The sequence below is a fragment of the Fundulus heteroclitus genome, chromosome 18 (genome assembly GCF_011125445.2).
Source record: "Fundulus heteroclitus isolate FHET01 chromosome 18, MU-UCD_Fhet_4.1, whole genome shotgun sequence".
Lineage (NCBI taxonomy): Eukaryota > Metazoa > Chordata > Actinopteri > Cyprinodontiformes > Fundulidae > Fundulus > Fundulus heteroclitus.
Window position 1 is genome coordinate 2,824,792 of NC_046378.1, and position 25,117 is coordinate 2,849,908.

At 42.7% G+C, this 25,117-nt stretch overlaps 2 protein-coding genes across 3 annotated transcripts in view; both read left to right on the forward strand.

The window, feature by feature from the left end:
• LOC105926766 (large neutral amino acids transporter small subunit 4) overlaps window positions 1-7,598 on the forward strand; it is a 29,548-nt gene extending 21,950 nt beyond the window's left edge. The window contains exons 9-15 of one of the 2 annotated variants that reach the window (XM_036149465.1): window positions 1,187-1,330; window positions 1,456-1,473; window positions 1,684-1,810; window positions 1,916-2,048; window positions 2,381-2,454; window positions 3,725-3,848; window positions 3,933-7,598. In XM_036149465.1, the coding sequence (XP_036005358.1) occupies window positions 1,187-1,330; window positions 1,456-1,473; window positions 1,684-1,810; window positions 1,916-2,048; window positions 2,381-2,454; window positions 3,725-3,848; window positions 3,933-4,094 (782 nt within the window). In that variant the 3' untranslated portion in view covers window positions 4,095-7,598. The remainder of the gene's footprint in view (window positions 1-1,186; window positions 1,331-1,455; window positions 1,474-1,683; window positions 1,811-1,915; window positions 2,049-2,380; window positions 2,455-3,724; window positions 3,849-3,932) is intronic. The other variant, XM_012863216.3, reaches the window with a different exon arrangement.
• Window positions 7,599-9,861: 2,263 nt separating this feature from the next.
• On the forward strand, window positions 9,862-25,004 carry LOC105926759 (phosphatidylinositol transfer protein alpha isoform). Its single transcript, XM_036149918.1, has 12 exons — window positions 9,862-10,004; window positions 11,671-11,701; window positions 17,957-18,102; window positions 19,639-19,730; window positions 19,948-19,955; window positions 20,051-20,125; window positions 21,503-21,580; window positions 21,812-21,889; window positions 21,980-22,090; window positions 22,219-22,341; window positions 23,912-23,966; window positions 24,049-25,004. The coding sequence occupies exons 1-11, from the start codon at window positions 9,988-9,990 to the stop codon at window positions 23,954-23,956; spliced, it is 804 nt and encodes a 267-aa protein (XP_036005811.1). The 5' UTR covers window positions 9,862-9,987; the 3' UTR covers window positions 23,957-23,966; window positions 24,049-25,004.
• The last annotated feature ends 113 nt before the right edge of the window (window positions 25,005-25,117 follow it).

A 25,117-nucleotide genomic window follows, 5' to 3' on the forward strand; every position in this document is an offset into this window, starting at 1 on the left:
GTGGGAGGGTCTGATGACATGTGAGCTATTATATGTCCAAAAAAACGTTCAATATCCAGAAGTGCAAAGCCCGTTGAGAGCTATCCTAAAAGATTGCTGTCTGTTTTCTAACATAAAAATAGTGCAGAGGAAAAAAACAGGGTCAGGCATGCTGGACATGTCTGCAAGGTACATGATCGCCTGCTGCTGCTGAGTGGCAGCACAAGGTGGCTGTAAAGCTTGTTCCATATGCCACGAGAACAGAGAATTTTGTTCTTCTCCGGGTGGCAAGAACACGGAAAAGGTTTCTTTTGGCTCTGTCTTTTCATATTTCACGAGACGTTCAGCTGCAGAAGTCAGACACACTATGCACACTCGGGATCAGACAGCCGAGCACGGAGCAGTCGGAGAGCTGAAATAATACTTATTGGAATAAAGGTCAGAATATCAATGCACGCCACACTTTTCAGATTTGTAGCTGTGGAAATTGCGAAAGCCTTGGATCAGAGTCCTACCACCGGACAGTTAGGCACCGATTAAAGGTGCATCGACTTCTGGAGTGACAAAACAGGGTATGTCAGTTTAAAGGTGGTATGAACACCTTTTCAAGACAGATGGATTTGAAAACAAGTGACTGGAACAGTTTCATAAGTTAAGAATAGTGCAGAGAGAAAAGCGGGTCAGGCATGCTTAGACATGAGACATCAAACCCAGACTCATTACCAGGCATGGGTGCTGACATGCAGGCTGTACATTTCTGCTTTGCTCTTTCCTTTAGCATTTTTAAACCATGCTAGCAAAACCTAAGTTGATCTCACAGAATGGACATGACGTGCTCATTATCAGCCTGTTGCTTTTGGTGTGATCTGAAGATGCTGTATGTGTGAGATTATGAGTACAGAAGTGACAGCTCGGCTGATGGGTGGGATAAAAACAAGGTTTGGATGTTTACCCTTACCTATTAGCCCGGGGGGTTTGTTGCGTAACTTCATCACTGACTCATTTATAGAGTTACGTTGGGAGCACTGAGGGCAATGCAAGCCTAGAGGCTTTTTTTTGTTTTTTTTTTTGTTTATGAGAAAGGATCAAGTGTCTCACCTGAACTCGCAGCAATCAGAGACAAAAATCACACTTTTTATTATGTTTCCTATCTGTTTGATCCCTCATGAAAAGGATTTTATTAGATGTGGTTTCATTTCCTCTGCAGCCCAGTCCTTCATGAAGAGCATCTTCAGCCCCATCTTCCTGCTGAGCCTCATCACCATGTGCGTTACTCAGCTGCGACTCATCTTCTACATGGGAGCCATGAACACCATCCTGGAGTCGCTCACAGGCGGAGACCTGAACACGGGTGAGCGTCGTTTTCCTGCAGGCTGCGTGCTAAGCCACAAATGTAAATGCAGACGCTGCTCTGTGGGCCTTTTATCTTTAACATCTCAACATCCCTGTCACGCCTGCTTCTTGCTGCTGTTGCAGTGGAAAGGATGCAAGTGGGTAAGAGCTCTGAGGCCCGGTTATCCACCTTCATTCATCCCCTCCTCCACTGTCTGTCCCTGTTTGGAGCATGAAGTCTTGAGTAAAATGTGTGATCAGAGTGAAAGCTAATAAGAAAAACGCCTCATTTTCTGTTTTCCGTAAAGTGCCGTGCTCCGGATCTGGCCTGAACGCACAGCGAGTTACACTGTTTTGCTGTGTGTCCCTCAGTGAGTGTGTACACGTCCATCTTTGGCGTCCTCCAGCTTCTGTGCCTGGTCACCTCTCCTATGATTGGCTACGTCATGGACTGGAAGCTCAAAGACTGCGAGGATGAGAATGACAAGACTGCCAAAAGGTGAGGGTGAGCTCCAGATCGAACCAAAAGCTGTCAAACAAGCTGTCAAACAAGTCAAAACTTAGTTTATTTTATCTCCTGGATCCCCCCCCCCCCTCCAATCAGTGAGCCCGGTCAGCCCCGGCGCCCAACCAAAAAGATCCAGAAGATCGTCAACGCTACCAGAGCCTTCATCTTCACCAACCTGCTGCTGGTCGGCTTCGGGGTCACCTGCATCATACCAAACCTGCCGATTCAGGTGGGAAAGTGTGTGTGTGTGTGTGTGTGTGTGTGTGTGTGTGTGTGTGTGTGTGTGTGTGTGTGTGTGTTGTTGCCCTACTGCCATTTTAGGCTTTCTGGGATTCACATTTCCAAACATGTGCCGCTGCTGCGCCATGGAGGGTGAGCGCTGCAGAAGCGGCAGTGAAGCTCAGTGTTTTTCTCTGTATTTCAGTGACACCTAGTGGTAAAGAATAATATTGCTTGTTCTTATTTGGTTCTGCATGTCCTCCACCAAAGATAAAAGCCAGCTGCTGCTAAATATAGAGCTGCTGGGATCGCTGACGGACAACATTTCTCATTTCTTTACAGATCCTGTCCTTCATCCTTCACACAATAGTCAGAGGCTTCATCCACTCGGCTGTCGGAGGCCTGTATGCGGCTGTGTAAGTGTGGGACATTTGGAAAAGATGATTTTATGACAGAAACGAAAGAATACAAAGGGTTCATTCCTCTACAACTTTAATCGATTTTATTGGGATTTTGTGTAATAGACCAACAGAGATTTGAAAGAAAATACATAGTTTTGAAAATCTTTCAAAATAAATGCGCGAGTAGTAAGTTATGTATTCAGCCCTCCTCTCACTACAGTTGCATCTGCATGCAGTTTTGTGTATGTCTCTACCAGCTGTGCGCATCACCAGACTGAAATATTGACCTGTCCCTCTTAGCTAATCAGTTTAAACTCAGATTACTTGGAGAGCGTCTGTTAACAGAGTTAGCTAATTCTTGCTCCAGATTGTTTTTATTGTTGTGGCACTAGTTATCTGTATTTGAAGGTTGACTGACAGGAAACAGGGTTGAGAGAAGGGAAAACATGCGGCAAAGGCCCATGGGCTGGGAGTTGAACCTTGGTCCAGGACTAAGTCCTCTGTACGTGGGTCCTTGCATCCCCTTCTGCGCCACAACCGCGCCTCCTTGCTGCAGATTCTTAGTTAGACTTTAACATATTGAAATGCTTTGAGCATTTCACACACACACACACACACACAAAGCATTGGCTTTCTCCTCTTACATAAAGGCCATATTTATGGAGTGCATGACTAATATTTGTCCTGTCAAACAAATTGTTCATGTGAGCTGAGGATCCTTGCAGCTCCTCCAGAGCTACCCTGGGCCCCTTGGCTGCTTGTCTGATTAATCCTTGTTTCAGTAGGCTCATAGTTGTGCCATGCTCCTTCTATTTTGAGAGGATTGATTAGCATCTCCCTGCGAGGCATTCAAAGCATATTTGTGACCTGAATGGATTTACACACACAGTCACTAAGTGTCTTCTGAAGGCAGCTGGTTGTGCTGGATTTTTGTTAGAGATACAAGACTAAAGTGGGCTCAATGTAGATTTATGTTAAAACTTCTGACAACCATGAATGATGGGGCTCACTACTTAGTGTTGGTCTATCACAGTGGTTCCCATATGTTGCTAAAGTCTTAACACACCTCTTATTTTTTTATATTTCGAGGGGGAGATTTCCACGTTTGTGGAAGTTTTCTTCACATTTTCACTCCAGTCAGTGAACCCTGTCATGTTCAGATGATTGTTTCTCTAAACACACCTATCCTTCAGATATTTTCACCAATCAAAAGAAAACCTATGTTTGCACTGTTCCAAGCACCTTTGCACAGAGCCTTCTGACATGTGCTGTCCATCCTCTGCAGGTACCCCTCCTCTCAGTTTGGCAGCCTGACCGGAATGCAGTCCCTGATCAGCGCTCTCTTTGCTCTGCTGCAGCAGCCTCTCTTCATGGCTATGGTGGGACCCCTGGAGGGAGACCCTCTATGGGTAAGACACAAATACCCCAGCATGACTTGAGTGTTCTTCGCCCGTCTGCGTCGCCGCCCACCATTATGTCTGTCTGACGCTCAGGTGAACGTGGGTCTGCTGGTGCTGAGCATGCTGGGATTCTGCCTGCCCATCTACCTGCTGCGTCACAGCCGCCACCTCCAGCGCCTCCGAGACGAGCGCGAGGACGACCCCAAGGTCTACGTCAAGATGACGAGCGGCGGCGCGCCTGAGGCCAGTGTGTAGGGACGGGGCGAAGACGCGTCCTCGTTCCAGAGGTCAACAAGCTACGGCACAGAGAGGAAGAGGAGGAGGTCGGTTCTTTGCCCGACCCGTGTGATGAACCTGTACACAAACACATCTTCTACACCCGCACAGGAATGCTGAACTGTTAATTCTGCACGCGTGAACACTGTGACGACTGGTTTCACCTTCTCTGATGCTCCGTGACAGAAAATCAACACAACGTCCTACTCCGTGGACTCCTTACCTCTCCCTTAACCGCCCCCTCCTCCTCGCCCCTGCCATTCTGTATTCATTGTTTCACCTGACAGAAGCACAGGAGAAGGTGGTGCTGATGGTAATCAACAGTGTGGATCTTCTTGGTCCTACATTTAACCAGCAGGGGGCAGTGGTGCTGCGTGCCCGCTCACTCGCTCAGAGAAACACAAACGCAGAAGTTGGAGCCGCATGTTCTTCCCTGTCATCTCCACTTCCTCCTGTTGGACTCAGCAGAGACCCACAATGCAACAGCTTTGGGACCCATCACACTGATAAGTCCCTGAGGAAACACGGCAGCGTCAGTGTGCGCCTTAGATTGTTGGTGCATGATCCCAGCGACAGTGTCGATCCTTAGTTTTATGTATTACTTCATCACCAGAGAAGAAAAACCACAAGGCTGTTTTCTCTCCTTACGTTTGAAAAAACCTGAGAGATCTTGTGTTAGTTTAGAAGTTGGTCTCCGCTGCGATGTTAAATCACGACCCAGTGATGCGAAGGAACGCTTAGAGCAGGTGGAAAGAACAAGGACAGCGCGTTTTTAAAGGTTGGAGTGGTGTCTGTGTGTGTTCATCTCAGCAATAAGTATTTGTGTGCAGTGCTGGGCACTGGACATTCACCCACGTGTGTGTTGATTTCCTCAAGTCTATTCCTACACTATGGAAGGTGCTAGTTAGAATACCAGAAGTGTGTTTGCATCTCGATTCAGGGCGCAGCCGAGGCGGTCCTGCTGCAAACAAACAAATCAAACCTCCCACTTTTTTTTCCATCCCAAGTTGGATTCCAAAGAGTCAGTGTAGCTACAGTTTCACGTAGCTTTGCTTTGTTTTTCTTACGTGTTATGTGGCGTTCCCACAATATAAAACATGGTGTGCAGTCCTATCAGCAGCAGCAACTCAGGGAAACTTGACTTCACCTCATACACCCGGGAACGGCTCTTTGCTTGGTGGGAACTTGGCACGGGCCGGCATTAGGTTCTCCTACTGTGGCCGCATTGAGTAAAAACCCCACAATTTCACAGTATTTGCACAAACATTTAAGATAAAACTGTATTACGTGGCCTGATTACTTCGTCTTGATTACTGTTATTGTAGATGTAAAAGCCACAAGTATTTCTCAGAATCAAACACAATATTATACATCGATTAATAGAGCTATAACAAAGTAATCTATTTACAATTATTGTTATCTTGATACAGCAAAGATGTTGAATACACCAACTAAATCTACTTAGAAGCAAACCTTCCCTGTTGCCCAGAATAATAGTGTTTTTTTTTTTGTCTTTCTGCTCTTGAAGGATGTCAGCTAACACACCAGCTGATACTGGCTGGTGTGTTAGCTGGGCCATCGCCTCAGGTAGCCAGCCTGCAGTCAGCTGCTGCACAGACATGCTGCTGGTAGCTCCCTAACTAGATTTAAAACAGAGTTACCATCATAGGAGTGTGTGGCGGTGCTCCTTAAGTTTCCATTCCATCACTGTCTGTGTTTATTTGCAATAGGAAATGTTTCCAAGCTGCCAAAATCATCTCTCTAATAATAATCAAGGTAGCAGTTTTCTTTCAGCCAGGTGACCGGCAGTGTGCAGCAACAGCTGAAGGCTCCATCCACTATTGGAAAAAACAAAAACAAAAAAAAAAACAGTAGCTTCTCATTAAAAGGACTTTAAAACCTTTAAATGAACAACACGAGGAAGGATTTTTAACAGTTTAACATCTCAGGTACGCCTCGGTAACAGTACCTGGCCTCTGAGCGAAGGAGGAAACCAATAATGATTCATTGTTCCAGCTTCTCAGAGGAAAACGGCTGAGAGTAAGAAGGCTAAACCCAGACAAGAAAGAGTCTTTTGTCTTTCAGCGAGCGATCCAGAACAGAAGCCTGGTGTGTTGACAGTGAAGCAATGGAGATGGTTATTCAGTGGGCCGCCTCTGGACGGCCCTCTTCCCTTCCGTCGGTAAAGCTGTCTGATAATCCCTGTCAGCCCCCCTGTCTGCAAACAGCTTCAATCGTTTACAGGTAACCGAACTGAGAGACGATACTCTGCTGCCTTCACATGCTCCCAGCGACAGACGTTCGATGAGGATTAGAAAAGCACACAATGCACTTTAAAATGTCTAAAGATTGACTTTCTTTGCATATTTTTGCACAGCCTGTTGTCGCCGTACGCGACACTCGGCTGCTCACTGATGGTGCACAACGGAAAGAATGTAGACCCGGGCCTTTGGATGTAGATTTGTTCTCATTCTGGAAGCTGGAAGATGTTTTTTTTATTTTTGTATGATCAGAAAAAAAGAAAAAAAGCAAGAAGAGTTGCTTCACATGTTTTGCCTTTCTTCACACAGAGGGTGCAGCAGAGTCTTGTCTCTCAGTTCACAAACGGTCAGAATGTATTCACATATGAAAAGAATTGCACAGTCATTACTAAGAATCAGAGATTTTAAAATGAAATGATGAGTTTCTCCCTCCCTCGCCTCTCTAATGTGAGGCTCCGCTTCTCCTTCATAGAAATGGATTTGCCAATGAAAGGACCTGGGGTCTTTCTGAAAAAGAGGCTCAGATTCAAGAGACGGGGATCTGTGTTAACGTTGATTTTGGTTTTTATTAGCCTGCTCTGTTTCTGAGCTCCCTCAGAAATCTTCTATTGGCATTATTTACAGGACAGCTGTCTGGCATTGTTGACCGATGTGAGACGTGAGCCTGTACTGAACAAGTGATGAGAACATGGGAACTGAGTTACTGACTTCCTTAGAGGACTCGCCGTGTCCTCACCGCGTCCTCACCGCGTCCTCACCGCGTCCTCGTCATCTCCTAACCCTGTCCTCTCCTTCCCCGCCAAACCCCAAGCCCTCCAGGTTAGGGACTCTAGCCCACTGTGGTGTAATGTTGCTCGTTTCAGTGGATCGTTTTGTCTCCTGATGATACATTTTGGGTGTTAGCTTTTAGTAGTTGTCCAGCTACGTGTGATGCTTAAAAGTGGGAATATGAGATGAAATGCATAACCTTTTTTTTTTCTTCACTTGATATTTTGCATTTTTTTTCTATCATGTCTAAACTTCTTTACTCTGTTTTTTTTTTTTTTTCCTTTCTGTGTTTACAAGAATGTGCATTTCCATGATATTTTTACCTTGTATTCTGTTTGGCGTTTTTGTCTTCACCACAGAATAACTGTCATCGACGACTTTTCATGATATGCTCTTTTAATTGAAAGTTGAAAAAGTTTGAATATATGAACTGAAATAAACACAATCATTTGTATATCAGTCTCCTGTTTTTAATGGCACACGTGTAGATTTGGGTAAAACTGTCTGGAGAGGCAACATCTTTCTAAAGCACTAGGTGTCAGACTTCCACGTTAAAGAAGATGCTCATTTTTCTGTTGAAACACTCAATGTACAACCCCTCACACTGAAACACTACAATTTTAGGACATTCCGTCGGTTGTTTTGCTGTTCAGCAAAAATAAACCAATTATTATTAGGAAGTTAAATGACATTGTTGCAATTTAAAAGCATTTTTAATCTAAGCGATTGCTTGCAGACCTTATTGAGTTGGTAGACCCGGCTGATTGACAGGAAACCTGGCCCTCAGCAGGAGAGCTACAGGATGAAACAATGGGGAGGATTATAAAACTCCTTCCTGGAGGTAAATCAATACAGAGTTCTGCAAAACATGGCAGCTCCCAGCCCCAGGACACTGTGTCTAGAATTTTAATAAAGAAGAACAAGCAAAATGGGAAGGCTGTAAAAGGTGGACTAAGGAACAAAACATGATGCGATCAGGCTGAAAATGCATATCATGCAAAAATGAAAGACGAAAGGGGCAGAAATAGGGATCAATGTTTGTGAGCGGGCTGTAAGAAATACAGAGCCTGGCTAAAATATTCATACAGATTTTGTTATGTTACAGCTACAAATGTTGAACCAATAGACCATGATACATGAAAAAAGCCCCTTAAACAGGCTGAGAGCAATAAACCCTCTCTATGTACAACCGCTCGCACTGTTCAAGGACAAAACCCCCACAGCATGATGCTGCCACCACCGTGTTTCACATTGTAGACGGAGCGCTGAGTGGGATGTGGACTGTTTTCTATGCAGGCCACAAACCTACATTTTGGTCTTATCTAACACGAGCAGATTTTACTATGCATTGGCTGTGTTTCAAATGTGGGTTGTGACCAACTGTAAATTGAACGTCTTCTGGCTGCGTTTCAACAATTGCTTTCTTTCTGTCACTCTTCTATAAATAGCAGATAACTGTTACATGTACCCATGCTGAACAATTTTTGAGTCCTCTTCCTTGTTTGTTCTTTGAAAACACAACGGTTAAGGACAGATCCCATAATACAACGTGATATGGTGGTGATATGGTACTGTTATCTTTGATTTTATGAGTCAGTGAGGGAGGTTGAAAACCAAAGCAACAAAAGTAAAGATACCAAGGACAATAAATAACAATATGCAAATCAAACAAATGAATTAACCTGAGAAATCTAATAAAATAAGAAATGCGTAACTTAAAAATGATCAAAGGCTGAGATCTGCCTTATGGTTTGTTGTTTTAAAAAAAAGAAACATGAGTCCTGAATTATCCCGCATAGAAAGGAATGTATGAATTAATGCATGTTGGATTTGTTCATTTAAAACCGTCTATAATAAATACTCAAAAGTGTAAGCATGTACACAATTTTCCAGCAAAGTGTGTTTTATGAGCTGTGTTGTTCCAGTCAATGATGGTAATTGTTGCTCTTGTTTTCCAGTTCAGGAGAAGCGTACATTTTCAGAATCCGAATCAGAATCAGACTTTAATAATCCCAGAGGGAAATTACTTTTGTTACACGCTCCAGATATACAAACATTTATATATATACACAACATTCCACACAATGGTGGAATAATATATAATATGATAATTTTATATCGACACAAGTCGAGATATATATATATATATATATATATATATATATATATATATATATATATATAGATAGATAGATAGATAGATAGATAGATAGATAGATAGATAGATAGATAGATAGATAGATAGATAGATAGATATAAACTGCTCTCTCACCCAACATTCTTATGGGTTGTAGAAATGATACATCAGTGACCTTTGTTGGCAAGCCCTTTGGAGTATGCCACAACCAAAATGCTCGATGCCTAATACTGCTTGGAGGATGCCTCCTCCAACGTTTAGACTGGTTGAACCAGAACCGAGTCTCGTCCTGTGATGGTTTGACTGCACTGGGAATATCAGTGACAGCTTCCTTAGACACAGGTCTGTCAGTTTCACACAACAGCGGGGAAGTATGAAAACTCAAACACCCCGAGTAACACGACTAGATTTTATTTTTCTAGTGTACATTTTGGATTGGTATTCACTGCAGTGGCGCCGTTGGTGGCTCGAGAAAAGCAGGTCCAAGTTGGCAAAAAAAATGGTTGCTGAGTTTTCCGACAGCACCTAAACGCCACAGGCAGTTACCTTAAACTAGGTGGGTGACTCCGCCTCGGCGACGCCGCGCCCCTTCTACACACGTACGGCATCGGACAGGAAGAAAAGCGCTGTCAAAGCGGTGAATGAACTGCTCGCTTCGGCTCCTTCTGCACTCCCACACCGACGTTTGGACGGAACCGCAGCCAACATGCTGATTAAAGAGTTGTGAGTACGCTTCCACTTTCTCACGCTGCGTTGCTTCTTTTGCCACTTCCACGACTTTAACGTTCTGAACTGAACAGAAATAAAACCCAAATGGACCGCTTGCAAACTCACATAAAAATGGGGAAAAAAACAAAAAATTACAAAAGGCCAATTGAAGCTTAAACTGTGCGGAACTCTTATATGAACTTCTTTTTCCCGAAAGCGGCGTCTTATCGTGATATTTCCGTTAGCTCGTCCCTGTTTGTGTCGTTAGGGCAGGACTTAGTTTTTTTCTTCCTCATTATTTATGTTTATCCAGTAACGAATGGCAACCATTTATGAAGAAGCTCTACTGGGAACGCACGCGTGAGTGTGTGAAGTTTCGGCTCAGACAGATCCGCTGACCTGCTCCTGAAACAGCGCTATAATGGAGCCAAGCCTGGAAACTGGGCTTCAGGGAGGATTCATGAGTCGGATGGAGGCTGAAGGCGCAATTTCCCGCTGCCTCCGTTTCCTTTCCTGAAAACTTTACCCCAATTAAGCTGAAAAGAAGAATTCTTCAGTACGAAGATATTGAATAAAACACAGCCGTAGGTTTACAGCTGATTTGCTTTTTTTTCCTTTTACAATGTTTCCTTACAAGACAAGCGTTGGGGCTAATGGGTTCCCATGTTTATTACTTCTTGTCATATGCACCTAATTGCAGGGAGGAAATCCAGCCCTGACTGTCATCTGACCACGGTGCAAAGTACATAGCCAGGCTGAGCCAGCTTCAGTTATAATGCCCATTAAGGCTGGACAGGGCTGGGAACATTTAGTGCAGGAAAGCAGCAGAAAAGGGGTTTGAGGATGAGGGGGGGGGGGAATGCTCAGTTTCTTTCCCTCTGTCGAATGCGAACATCTGGTCTTATTCTATCCGACCAGGCAACGTGCTGGTGCCCTAAAAGCTCACCTTCCACTCTGATCTGGGCTTATGAAATATTCAAGCTGTGCCAGACTGACAATGGCTGGTGATCGCTCCGCTATTGTGGGGCAGCAGCACAAAGAGACAGGCACGGTTTGCTCTAAAAACCTCCAGGCCTTTTTGGTCACTGAGCCTGGATTGCAGCCTCATAGTTTCCTGTTCCTACTCTTTGCTCCCATGATCGTGGGGACTCCAGCGGAAGATCACGCGCGTTGCTACTTCCCAGTGTGCGTTTTGAGTTGCGTAAGGGGACTATTTCTGATTAAAATCGTGAGGCGATCGTGCAGGGGTCTTAAAAAAACAAAGAAGAATAAACACTTTATAGCTGCATGATCCACATGGCGAGGCCCCTGGTGCTGCTAGATATCGACCTCAAGGCTAACTTGCCTGTGCGGAACGATTTTCAGCAAAAAAGAAAAGGAGAACTCAGCTGGCTTGCCTTTTATTAAACCTTCCTGGCAGTTTTAATTAGACTGGGTAAACATTAGCTAAGCCAAATAACACGGCCATAATGTTAGCAGCTTTGAACCTGGTAGGCTTATGTAGTCGGAGGGCTGCCGTTGGCCGGAAGAGAAGAATAGAAGAAAACCTTGGTGACTCACCCTGAGTCACCAGTGATGTCAGCAGTGAATCTATGACTGGTGATGTCATCATCCCTTCCCCTGATGTGTGTCCTCCCGTTTAATGAGCTGTTTCTTTCTGCTCTCTCTCCCTCTCTCACAGCCGGATTGTCCTGCCCATCTCAGTCGAAGAGGTACTCATTTATTTTCTTCACTTTTTTAAATCATTTATTTACTTCACTTTCCATCACATCAGCGACACAACATTCTGGACCTCAGCAGGGTGAACATGTTTCCCATTGTTTATCTGCAGGATGTCCTGCTTCGCTCTCACTTATTCAGTGCGCAGTCAGAGATACGGCAATCTGAAGTTTGTGCCCGGTCTTGACCTAAAGCTCTGATATAACAACAAACTGTTCAACCGTACTGATTTACTAATTTACAGCATCCTTATATTAGTGATTCATGATGTTTCTAATACTGTAACAGCCACGTCCACAGAGAAGTTAGCTATTAGCTTGACTGGGAGATTTCGGATAAAACCAACTTTCCTCTACTCCAGTCAGCCTTCCTGTTACCTGCTGAAAGTCTTGCTCTCTCAGACTGAAAGATCAAGAGTTTCCTCTGACTTAGTCACCTCTCCCTTTCCTGATGTGTGTGTGTGTGTGTGTGTGTGTGTGTTTACAGCCATGGTTGAAATGTGTGTGTGTGTGTGATGGCAGAACATCAGATTTGTTGCATTGTGTGACTTGCCTTGTCACATTGTCCATCTTAAAACACACATTGACCGGTCCTACGTTCTGCCATGTTTTTTTTTTTTTTTTTTCCTGACCTTTCTTGACTGCATAGGAAGCCTGAACACGAGTAACCAAAGAGGAGCACTAAAACCAAGTATAGACAAATATTCCTAATTTCTAGACTAGATTCCATTTCCATTAATTATCCCATATCCCATCATGTCTGCTGTTTGCTTGTCTACCGAGTCAAGTCTTGAGTTTAGCGTTTTAGGGAAAGCTATCTTGAAAATCCTCCGCGCATACATTAACCTGATCTGAGCATGTTTCATGCAAAGATTATTCAAATGAAAGCCACATCTGAACTCTTTGAATTCATAAACTCGTTAGGAAAGCATTTTAACTGCTGTGTTTCCTGTCTCGTGCTTCAGATAAACTTGTAGTTTACATATTTAAACCTTTAAAGTGTGGATTGATAATTTTACTTTATGCATTGAAACTGGGTCGAGGAGTGCATAGGAGTCTTTGAGTCTGCAAAAGAAAGGAAGTTTAAAATACTAACGTGTATGAACCCCTGGGTTCTTATTGCCTTATTTCAGTGTGAGGCTGAAATATGAATCCTGGTGGAGAATAAGGGCCACGGCTGTTGAAGGTTAGGTTCTCACCTGTAGCCCTGGTGTGTATCTGGTTGGGTTTAGTTTAGCTCCAGTAAATGGGTTCTGCTTCCTCACCTCTGTCTGCCCTTCCCTCTTCTGGGTGGACCCCTCCCACCTGGCTCATTGTGTGTTTTAATCCAAATGTTATGTTCAACAGAGAAGCCTTTTGTTTTTATTGCTTCACCTGAAGCAGAAGCCAGTTTTTCTCTAAAGCGTGTAGTTACAGCTTTGCTGTGAGACCGGCTTTTCCTCTCCTCGACGTGGAAGGATTGGATGTGGAGACGTTGGCTCAACGGTTGGTTGAGCAACAGCGCGGGGTGTTTCCAGCACCATGAGTTGGATCAGGACATCGTCCATTAGGGGTGCCCTGTGTAATCCAAACACTTAACATGGATATTACTACAGGTGCAGTTTCAACATTATTTACCCAGCAGCAAGGGTTGATGGGATGGGCCCACGGGTTTGTTTGATGATCAAAACATGTAGCACAAAGGAACGGATCCTCTTCCCTGTTCTGTTTTATTGACCAGAAACAGTTATCGTCAGAATGGAAATGAAATGATACAAGTTTACTTCCCAAAGTTAGAACAGCCATGCTAGCTGTTGACCTGGTTCCTATTATTAGCTGTAGGTATCTGAATACAGATGAACATGTATCCTGCTGACACACGAGCTAGTTCTCCTTATCTAGCTCTAAACGGTAAAGAAAAAAGTGGAACCCTTCTTTTATATCAGGTTTCAGGAAATTTTCATTTGAGCAGTTACAAATGAATAATGCATGCTAATATATATCAAGGGTGTCTTCAGCTCCTTTTTAAAAGAAGCCTTGTGTGATACCGGGATGCATGACTGTGCTGTTATGGCTCAATATGCTTTTCCTGTCCTCAAAATCAAACGTGGCTGCCAGATTTATAAAACGCAGCAATAACTGCTCTTAGAATCTCCTCAGAGAGTTTGTATCCACACTAAGGCTCCATCCATATATCTCTGTTAGCTAAGGACTCTTCAGCCAAAGCAGAGGTGCATCAGCGGTCGCCGCGATAAGTGCTGTCCGAATAGTGCAGTCAGTAAGGAAGGAGGTAGGAAAAGGAGCCTGTAAGCTTCCTATCATAGCTCCTTTAGCTTAGGAACCCGCAATGTCCCTTACTGGTGCTGAGGAGCTCTAAGGAATCCCACAATCCTTTGCGTGACATGACGTATAAGCACAGCCCCCCTCAAGGAAATTAACAAAAAGTTGCGGAGAGAAGCGAGCGCTCGCTTTGTAGTTAATTTTCAGAAGGCTACATTAGACTAGAATCCTTCATGTGCGTTTTCATCACATAATGACTGAGTTAAAGGCTTTCTGAAATCGGCACAGCGGTCTGAAGCTACTTTCCGCCCCACGATAGAGTTCTCACTGTTGACCAGATGAAAGGTCAGGGAACAGGAGCCAGGAGCTATAATTAGAGGTATTTGGATGGAGCCTAAATCTTTCCCTCAGCTCTGTACATTTTGTCTTTTTAGTCTGGGATGGGTATCCGTTGCTAAGTCTGGCTCCCTTGCTTGTTGACTGCAACAATCAACAAATCCAACTGGTTTTCTGACTTCAACCTGGGTCACAGTAAGGTTGGGTGTGATGTCTTTCTCACCTTTATTTTCTAACTTGTAAGCCAAATGGAACGGACTGTAACCATCTCGGCCTTTGACCTCTCTGGGATCCAAAAAGGCACATTCCTGTAATGGATTACCCGACATCTTTGATCAATCCAACAAAAGATGGGCGATATATTGGATCGCAGGCTTTAAAGTTTAAATGTCTAAAGTGCTGCACATGTGTCATTCAACTCTGAATCAAAAGGATATTGGTGGAAGGCAACCTGAGAAGTTTTGATCAGACTAATGCCATTAAACTCATTCTGATTATTCATACGACCGAGACCAGGGCGACATTTTGAAACGGTGATTTTTTGTTGTCACACAGCTTTCAAACACACACCTTGTTTCTGTCAGTTATTCTGACCTGATTCAGCACGTTGCCGCTTTCTTTGACCAACCTGACAGACGGCGATCTGTGCCTAAACATGTAGCGGTTGTTGACTTTCTGATCGTAACTCGCTGCTGGCTGTTGTGTTCCTGCATGGGAGCTGCCTGCTTTTGTCTCTGATGAGAAGACGGACTGGTTCTACATGGCAAGTCACATTCCTGAGCACAACGGAGAAGCAGAACGTCCACTGCTGCCAAAAGGGGCCTGAAGCAACACCTCGCCCCAAGTCATATACAAGATTAGGAAAAAAAAAAAAAAAAAAAAGATTAGGCCTTTTTTGAGTGCAGTTAAGCGGCTTGAAGCACCAGATATGGCATTTCCTCTTCTATTATAACCTACTTAGTAACATGGTCATGACACAGCAGCTGCCACGGTGGCCCAGACCTCTGGGTTGCATAAAAGAGCCTAACCGTCAAGCTTTTTGTTTGTCTGAGGTTTTTTTTTTTCCGTCTTCCTTGTAACTTGTTGACGTGTATTAAAGTGGCAGAGCTGACAACACCCAAGGTGCAAGTCAGTGTTTCCAGCGTTGCACCCCTTGTGAGGGACTCAGGAAACGGAGGAAGAGGAAGAAAGCTAAGACAGAAGGAAGCTCCCACATCTGAGTCTGGGAAAGGGTTTACTCTCGGACAAAACTGCTCTTTATATACTTATTAGTTTTCTTATTAGCTGAGGATTTTAAACATTAGCCTAGGCTATAGATTTGATCAAAAAGTATAAAACTACCGATCTAAAGCAAAGCACTTTAAAGGGAATTTTCAAAATGAATTCAACTCGGATTTTTAGTGTTAAAGTGTTTGACACAAGGTTGACACTTCATTTTCTCAGCCACTTCTTAAACAAATGCATGTTTGACTATGAGTCACGTTGGCAAACTCCTAAACATTCAAACACCCGGAACGTGCTTTGGCAAATGCAGCGTCCCAGCTAAAGGCTAACTTTGTAGCCTTTGTTGTTTGTCAGGGGTAGTGGGGTTCATCTGTGCCTCACCGCGGAGATGCTGCTGTTTTGGTGACTCTTTTTCAGTGAGAAAATGAGATCAGAGAGATCCGCTATGAGCTTGGACTTGTCTGCATTTTGTCACGTTACTGCTGCAGACTGCTTTTGTGTGACAGACTGATGCAAGTGATGGTTGAAAAAGGCTGAAAAAGAGTTGAGCCTGGTTGGCTCAAGTCACCATTCAGCGTCAGAGCTGTGTGTCATGTAATGTCAGGATGAATCCAGCTGTTCTCTGAAGGCCTCAGATGTTTGTTGGAGAACATTGGTGACTAAACATCATGAAGACAAAGGAACACAGCAGACGGGTCAGGGAGGAAGTTGTGGAGACGTTTAAAGGATGGTTGGGCTATATCCCCAGCTTTGACCCTCTCACAGAGCTCGGTTCAATCCATTGTCTGAGATGGAGAGAGTGTGGCACAGCTGCAAAGCTAGCAAGACGTGGTCGTCCACCTAACCTGACCAGCCTAGCAAGGAGAGCGTTAGTCAGAGAAGCAGCCAAGAAGTTGATGGTAGCTCTGGAAGAGCTGCCGATATCCTGGACTCAGGTGGGAGAAGCTGTTGACAGGACAACTGTAAGTCATGGACACTTCAGAAGCCCGGCTTGAATGAATAGTGCTAAATGTTGGGTTGGAGCTTCACGTTCCAGCAGGACAACAACCCTTAACATGTTGCCTGAAGCCTGTTGAAGCACTGAGACTTTCCATCATTTGCTCGACACTCATGTGGGGACATCAGGGTACTTTATTTACTCTACTGCGCCATCAGTTGGGCAATAAATATATAACAGGCAGAGTGATTATTTGACATGAATTCTGTCACGTTTATTTGTATAGCACATTTCAGCAGCAAGTCGGTTCAAAGTGCTTTACATCATGAAAACTAAAAACATCATAAACACATCGAAACGGTCAGTGGTTCTGAGACCAGTACAATACATTAAATTGTATCAAAATATCAATACACATCATATGTTGGTCAATGGTCCTGTTATTATGGGTAAACAGGTGGGTTTTCAGCCTGGATTTAAAGGAAGTCAGTGCTTCTGCTGTTTTGCAGTTTTCTGGATCAGATGCAATTGTCTTTTTTTTTTTTTTTTTTTTTTTTTTGACAGACCTGTGAAGACACTTTGCAGTAATCAGTGCATCTTAAGATAAATGCATGGATGAGTTTCTCTAGATCTTGTTGGGACATCAGTCCTTTAATCCTAGAAATGTTCTTCAGGTGGTAGAAGGTTGACTTTTCTGTGTTTGACGCTTCAATCGGAATAAATGAACAGTGTGTGTGATGCCAATAAACGAATTCTGGCCATGATCCTAATCTGTCTCTATGATATAATACCTGAACTGAAAGGGAAAATGGAAAGTGGGTTGAGCGTTGTGATGTGAATCTGCTTACGTTACTTTGTAACTGTTTATAATGAATAATCCCAAATTTCCCCATTGTGGGACAATAAGGGGATTTCTTATCTTATGCTCTTGATGACATTCATTTAACCGGATATAATCTTTGCCCCGTCTTGATAAGGCACGGATTAAGTGAATGAGGCAGAAGCAAGTTTATAGGTTGGGATAACCTGTTCCAACACTATCTTTCTTGCTGATTTCAAAGCTAAAAATGACACTCAAATATTTTGCAAATGATGCCAAGACAACTAGATGTGATGGGGAATCGGCAGTGTTTAGCTGGCCCTTTAAATCACGAGCTACCCTGCGACTCGGTTCTTGAATCAGTCCCGCGGTACGGCTTGCTTTGGAGGCTTCAGACATCACCACCTACGTCATCGACACAAGCCTCGATACCCGCTTTGCAAAAACTTTGCCTGGATTACTCGACACACGCTCCACAGCATCGGCTCACTGGACACATCACTACTTGTATCATTTGCCTTCCACTTAACAATTATGTTCTACCTGTTGTGGGTCTATCACTGGAAATGCCAACAGGTGGTTAGGGACTTCCAATAGGTTAGAAATAGCTGTGAGCTGTGTTTAAAAATGCCTATTCAAAGCAAACTTTTCTGGGTTTCTTGTGTTTTTGCAGTACCAGGTGGGCCAGCTGTACACAGTCGCAGAAGCCAGTAAAAATGAGACGGGAGGGGGAGAAGGTGTGGAGGTGCTTGTGAACGAGCCATATGAGAAGGATGGCGAGAAGGGACAGTACACCCACAAGGTCTACCACCTGCAGAGGTAGGTGTGCTTGGTTACCTGAACCCTTCATCTGTGCTACAATCCCCTTACTCTGGCTTTCTCTCATGATCAAGTTACTGTTCTTGTTAACAGGTGAACTTTGCAAGACCTTAAATTACTCAGCTTTACAATCATCTAGCTTGTACATTTACACATATGCTATATAAGCCGGGCTGGGCTGGCCATTGGCACACTGGGCCCACACACTTTTAGGGCCATATGACACTTAGGGTCATAATTTAATCAAGAAATGAATTAATCTATGAATAATATTTGTTTTATTTAATGTGAAGAAAAAGCATTTATAAATATGTTTTATCCACCGCAACAGTATATGAGACACGAGACGACCCATTGTTGTTTTCAACCCTCCTTGGCCGGCCCCTCACCGTTGACTGAGCCATCTGAGTTAGCGAAGTCTCTTTCTTTACGCCTTTGGATTGGATAATAATCAATCCTGGACCACATCCTTCTGAAAATGAACTATAAAGTGCATGCTTGCTTCTCTCCAGATACTTTTGTTAATTTCCATGAGGGGGCTATGCTTATGTCATGTCACATAAAGGATTGTGGGATTCCTTATAGCTCTTTAGGAACCTCACAATGTCCCTTACTATGGAGCTAAGCTAAAGTAGCTATGATAGGAAGCATACAGACACCTTCTCCTACCTCCTTCCTCGCTGGCTGCAGTATCTGGACAGCACTAATCATGGCCACAGCTGACGCAGTTCCACTTCGGCTAAAGAGTCCTATCCCAATAGTTATTCGGATGGAGCCATTGACTGCATACTGAGGATGTAATTCAGTCATTTCATTTAGGTGTGTTGGGTCAGAGACACATCTAAATGGTCCAGGACACCGGACCGCTAGGACCAGAATTAAGGACCCCTGGTTTAAACTATACCTGGTTTAAACTTCCTTATTTTTGTGTCTCTGTATCTCTCTTCCTTGCCATCTTACTATTTTCATTCTTTAAGGTGCCACTTTATATCCAAGCGTTTATGTTTAACCTCACCATTGGCCTAACAGTCTTATTTATATGAACAGTATAGTTCATAACACTGAAAAGACTAGCAGTGATCGTTTGACAACCAGATTCACTGAGGGATGAGAACCGTGGCCTTCTCCCCCAAAGTTGTGTAGTTAATGCATGTTTTAACTTGGTTACTCTCGTCCATATAGGCTACTGCGCTTTATTTTAGTTTTATTTTAGTAAAGCAACATAATGGGTCCATATATCCTCTGGTATGTCGTGTGTCTCTGCATATCCTTTAACTAATCATAGCGGGCCGCCCAGTCCAGTCCTTTATATATAAAGGTTGGAATCTGCACATCCTAGAAAAGTATCTGAATACAGATGAACATCTTTAAGGTAAAAAAAACGACCACATGGAAGCACCTGGGACGCTATTAAAAAGAGAGGAAACTATGTTTGTCACGGCTGTGTACTTACGTTTCCATCATTTAAAGCACGTTGAATGGTCTTTTTGCTGAAATGTGCGGTACAAATAAACCTGCCTTGCCTCGCTTCTGCAGCAAAGTGCCGCAGTTCGTCAGGATGATTGCTCCCAAAGGTTCTCTTGAGGTGCATGAGAAGGCCTGGAATGCATATCCCTACTGCCGAACAAGTAAGTCCCAGTGCACGCATACAGCATGTGACAACCTGAACCCTGCAAATACGTCAGTGACTACGTCTCACGTTAAACCCTGTGTTAACACCGTAGCTTTAGAAACACCTGACTGTAAAAAGGATATGTTCAAATCTGCTGATTAATTTACTTTTTTTTAATAAATCTTTGTCTGATAATTCATCTGCCATCCCCTCCACCTCTTCTACTGATGCAGTCCTTACAGTGAGTATTCATGAAGCATACTAGTTAAGTTAAACATACCAACATAATGTAATGTCTGTTTGGACTGAAAGAGCCTTTCTCTCCTGTAACTACAGAACACCTATATGAAAGAAAAGTTCATGATCAAGATCGAGACGTGGCACAAGCCTGATATGGGGGATCAGGAGAACGTAAGTCATGATGTCCACCAGTACTTTTAGATTCAGGGTGTTTACCTAGTACGGTAGCTACACATCCTGAGAACATTCCAACGAACAAACAAGGTGTGTCTTCACAGAGCTGATGCTTTTTAACATCGGTACATTTGATGCATGTTTTTAGAAGGCATGCTAAACTGCAATGTAGTGTTTCTGCATTGTGAAGATCTAGGTCACTGATGTTAAGAGGGTTATAAGGACTGACGATAGACGCGTACATTTTGTAAGCAGCGAAGAAGAGAGTTTCACATTGACTGTTAGCTTATGTAAACTCTAAGCAGGACAAGCGACTATGGACGGATTCTGAAATATTCTCATTCAGACTTTTTTCTCTCTCCCCCCCCAACTCGAACAGAAGGAAGCGTTTGAACTGCAATGGGGGTAATTAAACTATACTTTATTAATCCCTAAGGGAGATTAAACAATTTGGCTTTATTTAAGCCAGGAATGGACCTTCATGATTCACAATCATGATGGTTGAAAATGAGGATGCAGAAGTTAAAACAAGCAGTGATGAGAGGAAAATGGTTGTCTTCAGAACTTTGATGTAAGGATTTCTTTATATGGATATCAGCAAGAGAAGTAGAAGGAATGAAAGTGCAGTAGCCCTTCTGTAGCCCACATATTAGTAGGCCCTGAGATGTGGGTCTAAAAGAACACTAGGAAGCTGATATTCCTTTACACTTTGATCTGATGGTCATGGTCCTGAGGGGAATATCCCCACTGTCCTGCTGACATCTTCTGCCTAAAGCAGTGAAATCCAATAAAAGGTTGTGGAGCTTTTCATCAGCTTAGATTGTGACAGAACCTGCAGATATAGTAACACAACAGAATAAAACGGGTAACAGGCTATGTGGTAAGGCCAAAAAAAGTTTTTTATTTTTTATTTTTTTAGTTTTGCACATGTTTACCAACAGCTCGCTGTAGATGTGAATCAAGGTGCTGAAAACCACACTAGGAGGCATGAAGTTTCTGATGTGCACAAGATGCAAAGATTTAATTCACTCATGTCTAAATGGATCTTTTCACTGGACAATTGCTGCTGTTTGGTGTTTAATGAACAAGAGGTTATAAATCCATCAATAAATCAATGGTAATATTTATTGAAATAAACCTTTCCAAACCTTCTGGGTTGTCCAAAAAACCCAGTGTGCCCAAACAAACCTCTCATCAGGCTGTTCCCTCATTGAGGACCACAAATCTGGCCAAGAGCCTGTTTCTGTAGCGAGCTAGATACAAAGTTAATAGAGCGTATCTGCTCGCTAAGTGGCTATACCTTCATTATGTTTTAACACTCCTGTTTATTTCTTGTCTTCAGCAAATGTGAAAATGATATTTCTTCTCTTGCAGGTTCATAATGTGGAGAAATGGGACACAGTGGAGGTTGTTAACATTGACATTGCTGACAACAGTAGCATCAATCAAAAGGTAAGAGAAAACATGTTAGCAAATTGAAAATGTTTATGGTTGTAAAATCCAAAGCTGAGAGTCTAGAGGAAAAAGCAGAAACATGGATTCTGATCCTCTTTCAAGTTGTAAAGAAAGGTGTCTTTCTTTTTTTTTATTTTTAATCCCCATGTTGAATCTGGTTGATTTCTACTAGATAATATATTCACCTTGTTGAGTAGTCACAATAACATTGTTACCTTTCTTCTACAGGACTACAAGGCAGAGCAGGACCCTGCTATCTTTCAGTCCAAGAAGACGGAAAGAGGCCCTCTGGGACCCAACTGGCAGGTACAGTTTATTATTGGATGATTTAAAAGACCCTAAAGTTTTATTTCTCTACTTTCTTGTTCATTTTGGCTATTTTGTCTGGAATTGCAGAAAGAACTTGCCAACAACCCCAAATGTCCTCACATGTGTGCCTACAAGCTAGTGACTATTGAATTCAAGTGGTTGGGACTACAGAACAAGATGGAGAGCTTCATTCAAAGGGTAAAAAAGCTGACCTGGTCATCTGTTGATTTCCTGTAGAACGAATCTTCGCTGCCTTCCTTTCATCCCTGTTTGAATTTGTGTGTTGTGCTCACAGTGTTATTTGGTGCTTCTCCCGCTGTGTCCAGGTGGAGAAGCGTTTGTTTACCCACTTCCACAGGCAGCTGTTCTGCTCAATTGACGACTGGATCGAACTGACGATGGATGACATACGGCGAATGGAAGAGGAGACGAAAAACGAGCTGGACAAGGTGAATAAGGACTATCTTATAAATGCAGTGGGAGTTTTCCCTCCCTTTGTGTTACCGCATTAGGATTATTTAATGCTCTGGCTCCATATGTAATTACAAAAAAGGAAGGGATCCTGAAAAACATCAATCTGTTGCATTCATGATTTAAATCAAGTGTCTAAAGAGAGGAAGTGGTGAGTGTAAGCAGACATATACTTTATTTCCTATTTTGTCTTAAAAATCAATGGGGGGTCAACTGAACATGTAAACTGAGCATGGATGTTCCACCCAGAATTTCTTTTTGTTCCTGCTACCAATCTAAAATCATTTACAGCTAAAATTATCATTAGCGGGAACAGTCCCGGTCCAATATCTCTTTAACATGAATGCTGTTTATGCAATAAAATAACATACTGTCAGTATCACATAAAAGGACTGGCTAACAACGCACCCATTCACCAGTGATGTGTAAGATTCCTTTTTCTGTATGAGTAACTGTGGGTTAGTATCTATTCACAGCATATGGGTTAATCAATTAGGAAAGCTTTTATAATGTTCTAACAACATGCTGTCTTCATTGTAAATTGTTTGCTCTGCCTTAGTTGCTATACAAAAGTCTTCAGTAAAATCACATTGTGGTCCAGCTCCCATGTTTTCCTGGGTGGCAATTTGCTGATGCTAGGCTAATGCTAGCCCGTAAACTGTCCGGTTTTATGAGTTGCTGATAATTCAGCGTGGTTCCAGGTGATGTTATGGGAACCGGACTCGCAGAATAACTTATTCTCCTACTTCAGAAACATGTGAAGAAGTAGAACTTGTGTGAGGGTTGTAAAATTTAATAACAAGGGCTGTTTCAGCCTCTCTGTGCAGCTCCACTGGGGATATGAGTGTAGAGCAGATCACATGACTGAGACATGGAGGAAAGTAAAACAGCCAATATTCTCTCTTTTTACCATCAACATAGTTGTAAAGGGTGAAAAACAACCCAGATTTCTTAGATCAACAACACGATTTTCACTGCCTATAATTGATAAATGCACAGCTGGTTTGGTACATGACAGATGAAATCAGACGGTGAACCAATAACTGCAATCATTGGTTGAGTTTCATTTTTAAAAAGCTTGGATTGACACCCTGAGCTGATACTTTATTATTATTGTTGTCGTCGTTAAGTGGCAAATCAAATCTGACTGAATTTGGCTGCCTGCTTTACTTTGTGTTGTACAAAATCAATAAATGGATTAGTCCAACTGGAGGAAGGCCTTTTAAAAAAATTTAAGAGAGGTTCTGGTGACATCTAGTGATGTACATATCAAACTGCAACCCCCACTTCCTCCTCCAGATGTTGATCAGTACATGAGCGACTGTAGCATTATGGAGGGGAAGCAAAGCAAAGAGCCAAGGAAGTGTTTCACGGTGGGGTTGTAAGTGCTTGTAGTGATGGGTTGGAGTCAATATTGTAGCACATTTCTGTAGAAAAACCTGAAATAAAAGCAAGCACGTTTCACATTAAACAAACTGTAAGGTCAGCAAAATGTTTAATTGTCGGTACCTGGCCGCAATTATCACTAACGCGTTTCTCTGTTAATAGCTGAGGGAAACCGAAGAGGTCAAAGGAATGGGTGCCGATGAGTGATGTCCAGCCAGTAAGTCATAAATAGCTTTATCATTGGGTGAATATCTGTCAAACACAGTTGGCCTTATTTTTGCCCTGTCTCCCTCTGTCAGATACCTGTGATACTGGAAGACCTGACCTCATCCTGCAAGTTTACGCTCCGCTCTTCAGGCTGATTGGAACTACAGTGGCTTCTCAGGCATAATCAAGAATACCCCCCCTTACATCTTAATAAAGATTTGCTCTTAATAAGAGCTCATTGTAAAGCAATCGTGCATATTAATTTACAACAATTAAATTTGACTACGACTGCTTTTAGTCGCTTCTCTTGAGATTTAGGATGGAAGATGAAATATTCTTGTTTATGCCTGTTCTTTACAACTTTTAAAACATTATAGTGACGGTGTGGGTTCTCTTGGCTGGCACATATCCAACTACAGTAATCCTCATTGGATTTGTTCCTCCTCTTGATTTTGTATGATTTCTTGGATTTATTGTTTACTTCCCACAGCAAGGAAAACTGTTTTCTGTCTACATTCGTAAATGTTTTATCTTATTTTTTTTTTGTACTGTAAGTAACCTGAGATATATTTTTCTTGGCATGTTGTTTGCTATGGCACTCATGCTGCTGTTATTTACTGGATCAGTGTAAAGGCTCCTATTCTGCCTTCCATCATCCTGAGACAGTAAGAATACATATTTTGATTTTGGTGACACATGAGGGTGTTTTAATAATCATGATCCTGATATCACATGACCAGATTTTGGTGAGGTACTTGAATTAGACACTGTGCCCTTAAATGAGTGTTATGTCTCCAAGAATCTGAACTGTTTGCAGATTGAAAATGTTTGATCCTTGTGAGTCTTGTGTCGAATGTCAGTTGCAATAATTACAAGTTTTATGGGGTTTGTGCATTACATTAAACAGGTTGTTTTTTCATTTGCATCTTATGTGCTGTAATTTAACGCAGAGTTGTGGAAGAAGCCTGTTTAAAGAGCATCCATAATCATCCCCTACTTGAATCAGAAACTGTTGGCACCTGATAATAAACACATTTGCACAAGCGTAGTTACTGCAATAGTAGGAAGATGGCTTTTATTCAGCTTATTTTTTTTTTTCTATAATACCAATTTAAAAAAAAATGTGTACATTCATTTATCAGTGGAACACTTAAGGCCAAT

Bases quoted from the DNA above. Each gene is read 5' to 3' on its own strand.
- LOC105926759 (XM_036149918.1), top strand. The intron at 11,702-17,956 runs GTACTCATTTAT...GTGTTTTTGCAG, and splicing joins TGCCCATCTCAGTCGAAGAG to TACCAGGTGGGCCAGCTGTA. The intron at 22,342-23,911 runs GTGAATAAGGAC...CTCTGTTAATAG, and splicing joins CGAAAAACGAGCTGGACAAG to CTGAGGGAAACCGAAGAGGT.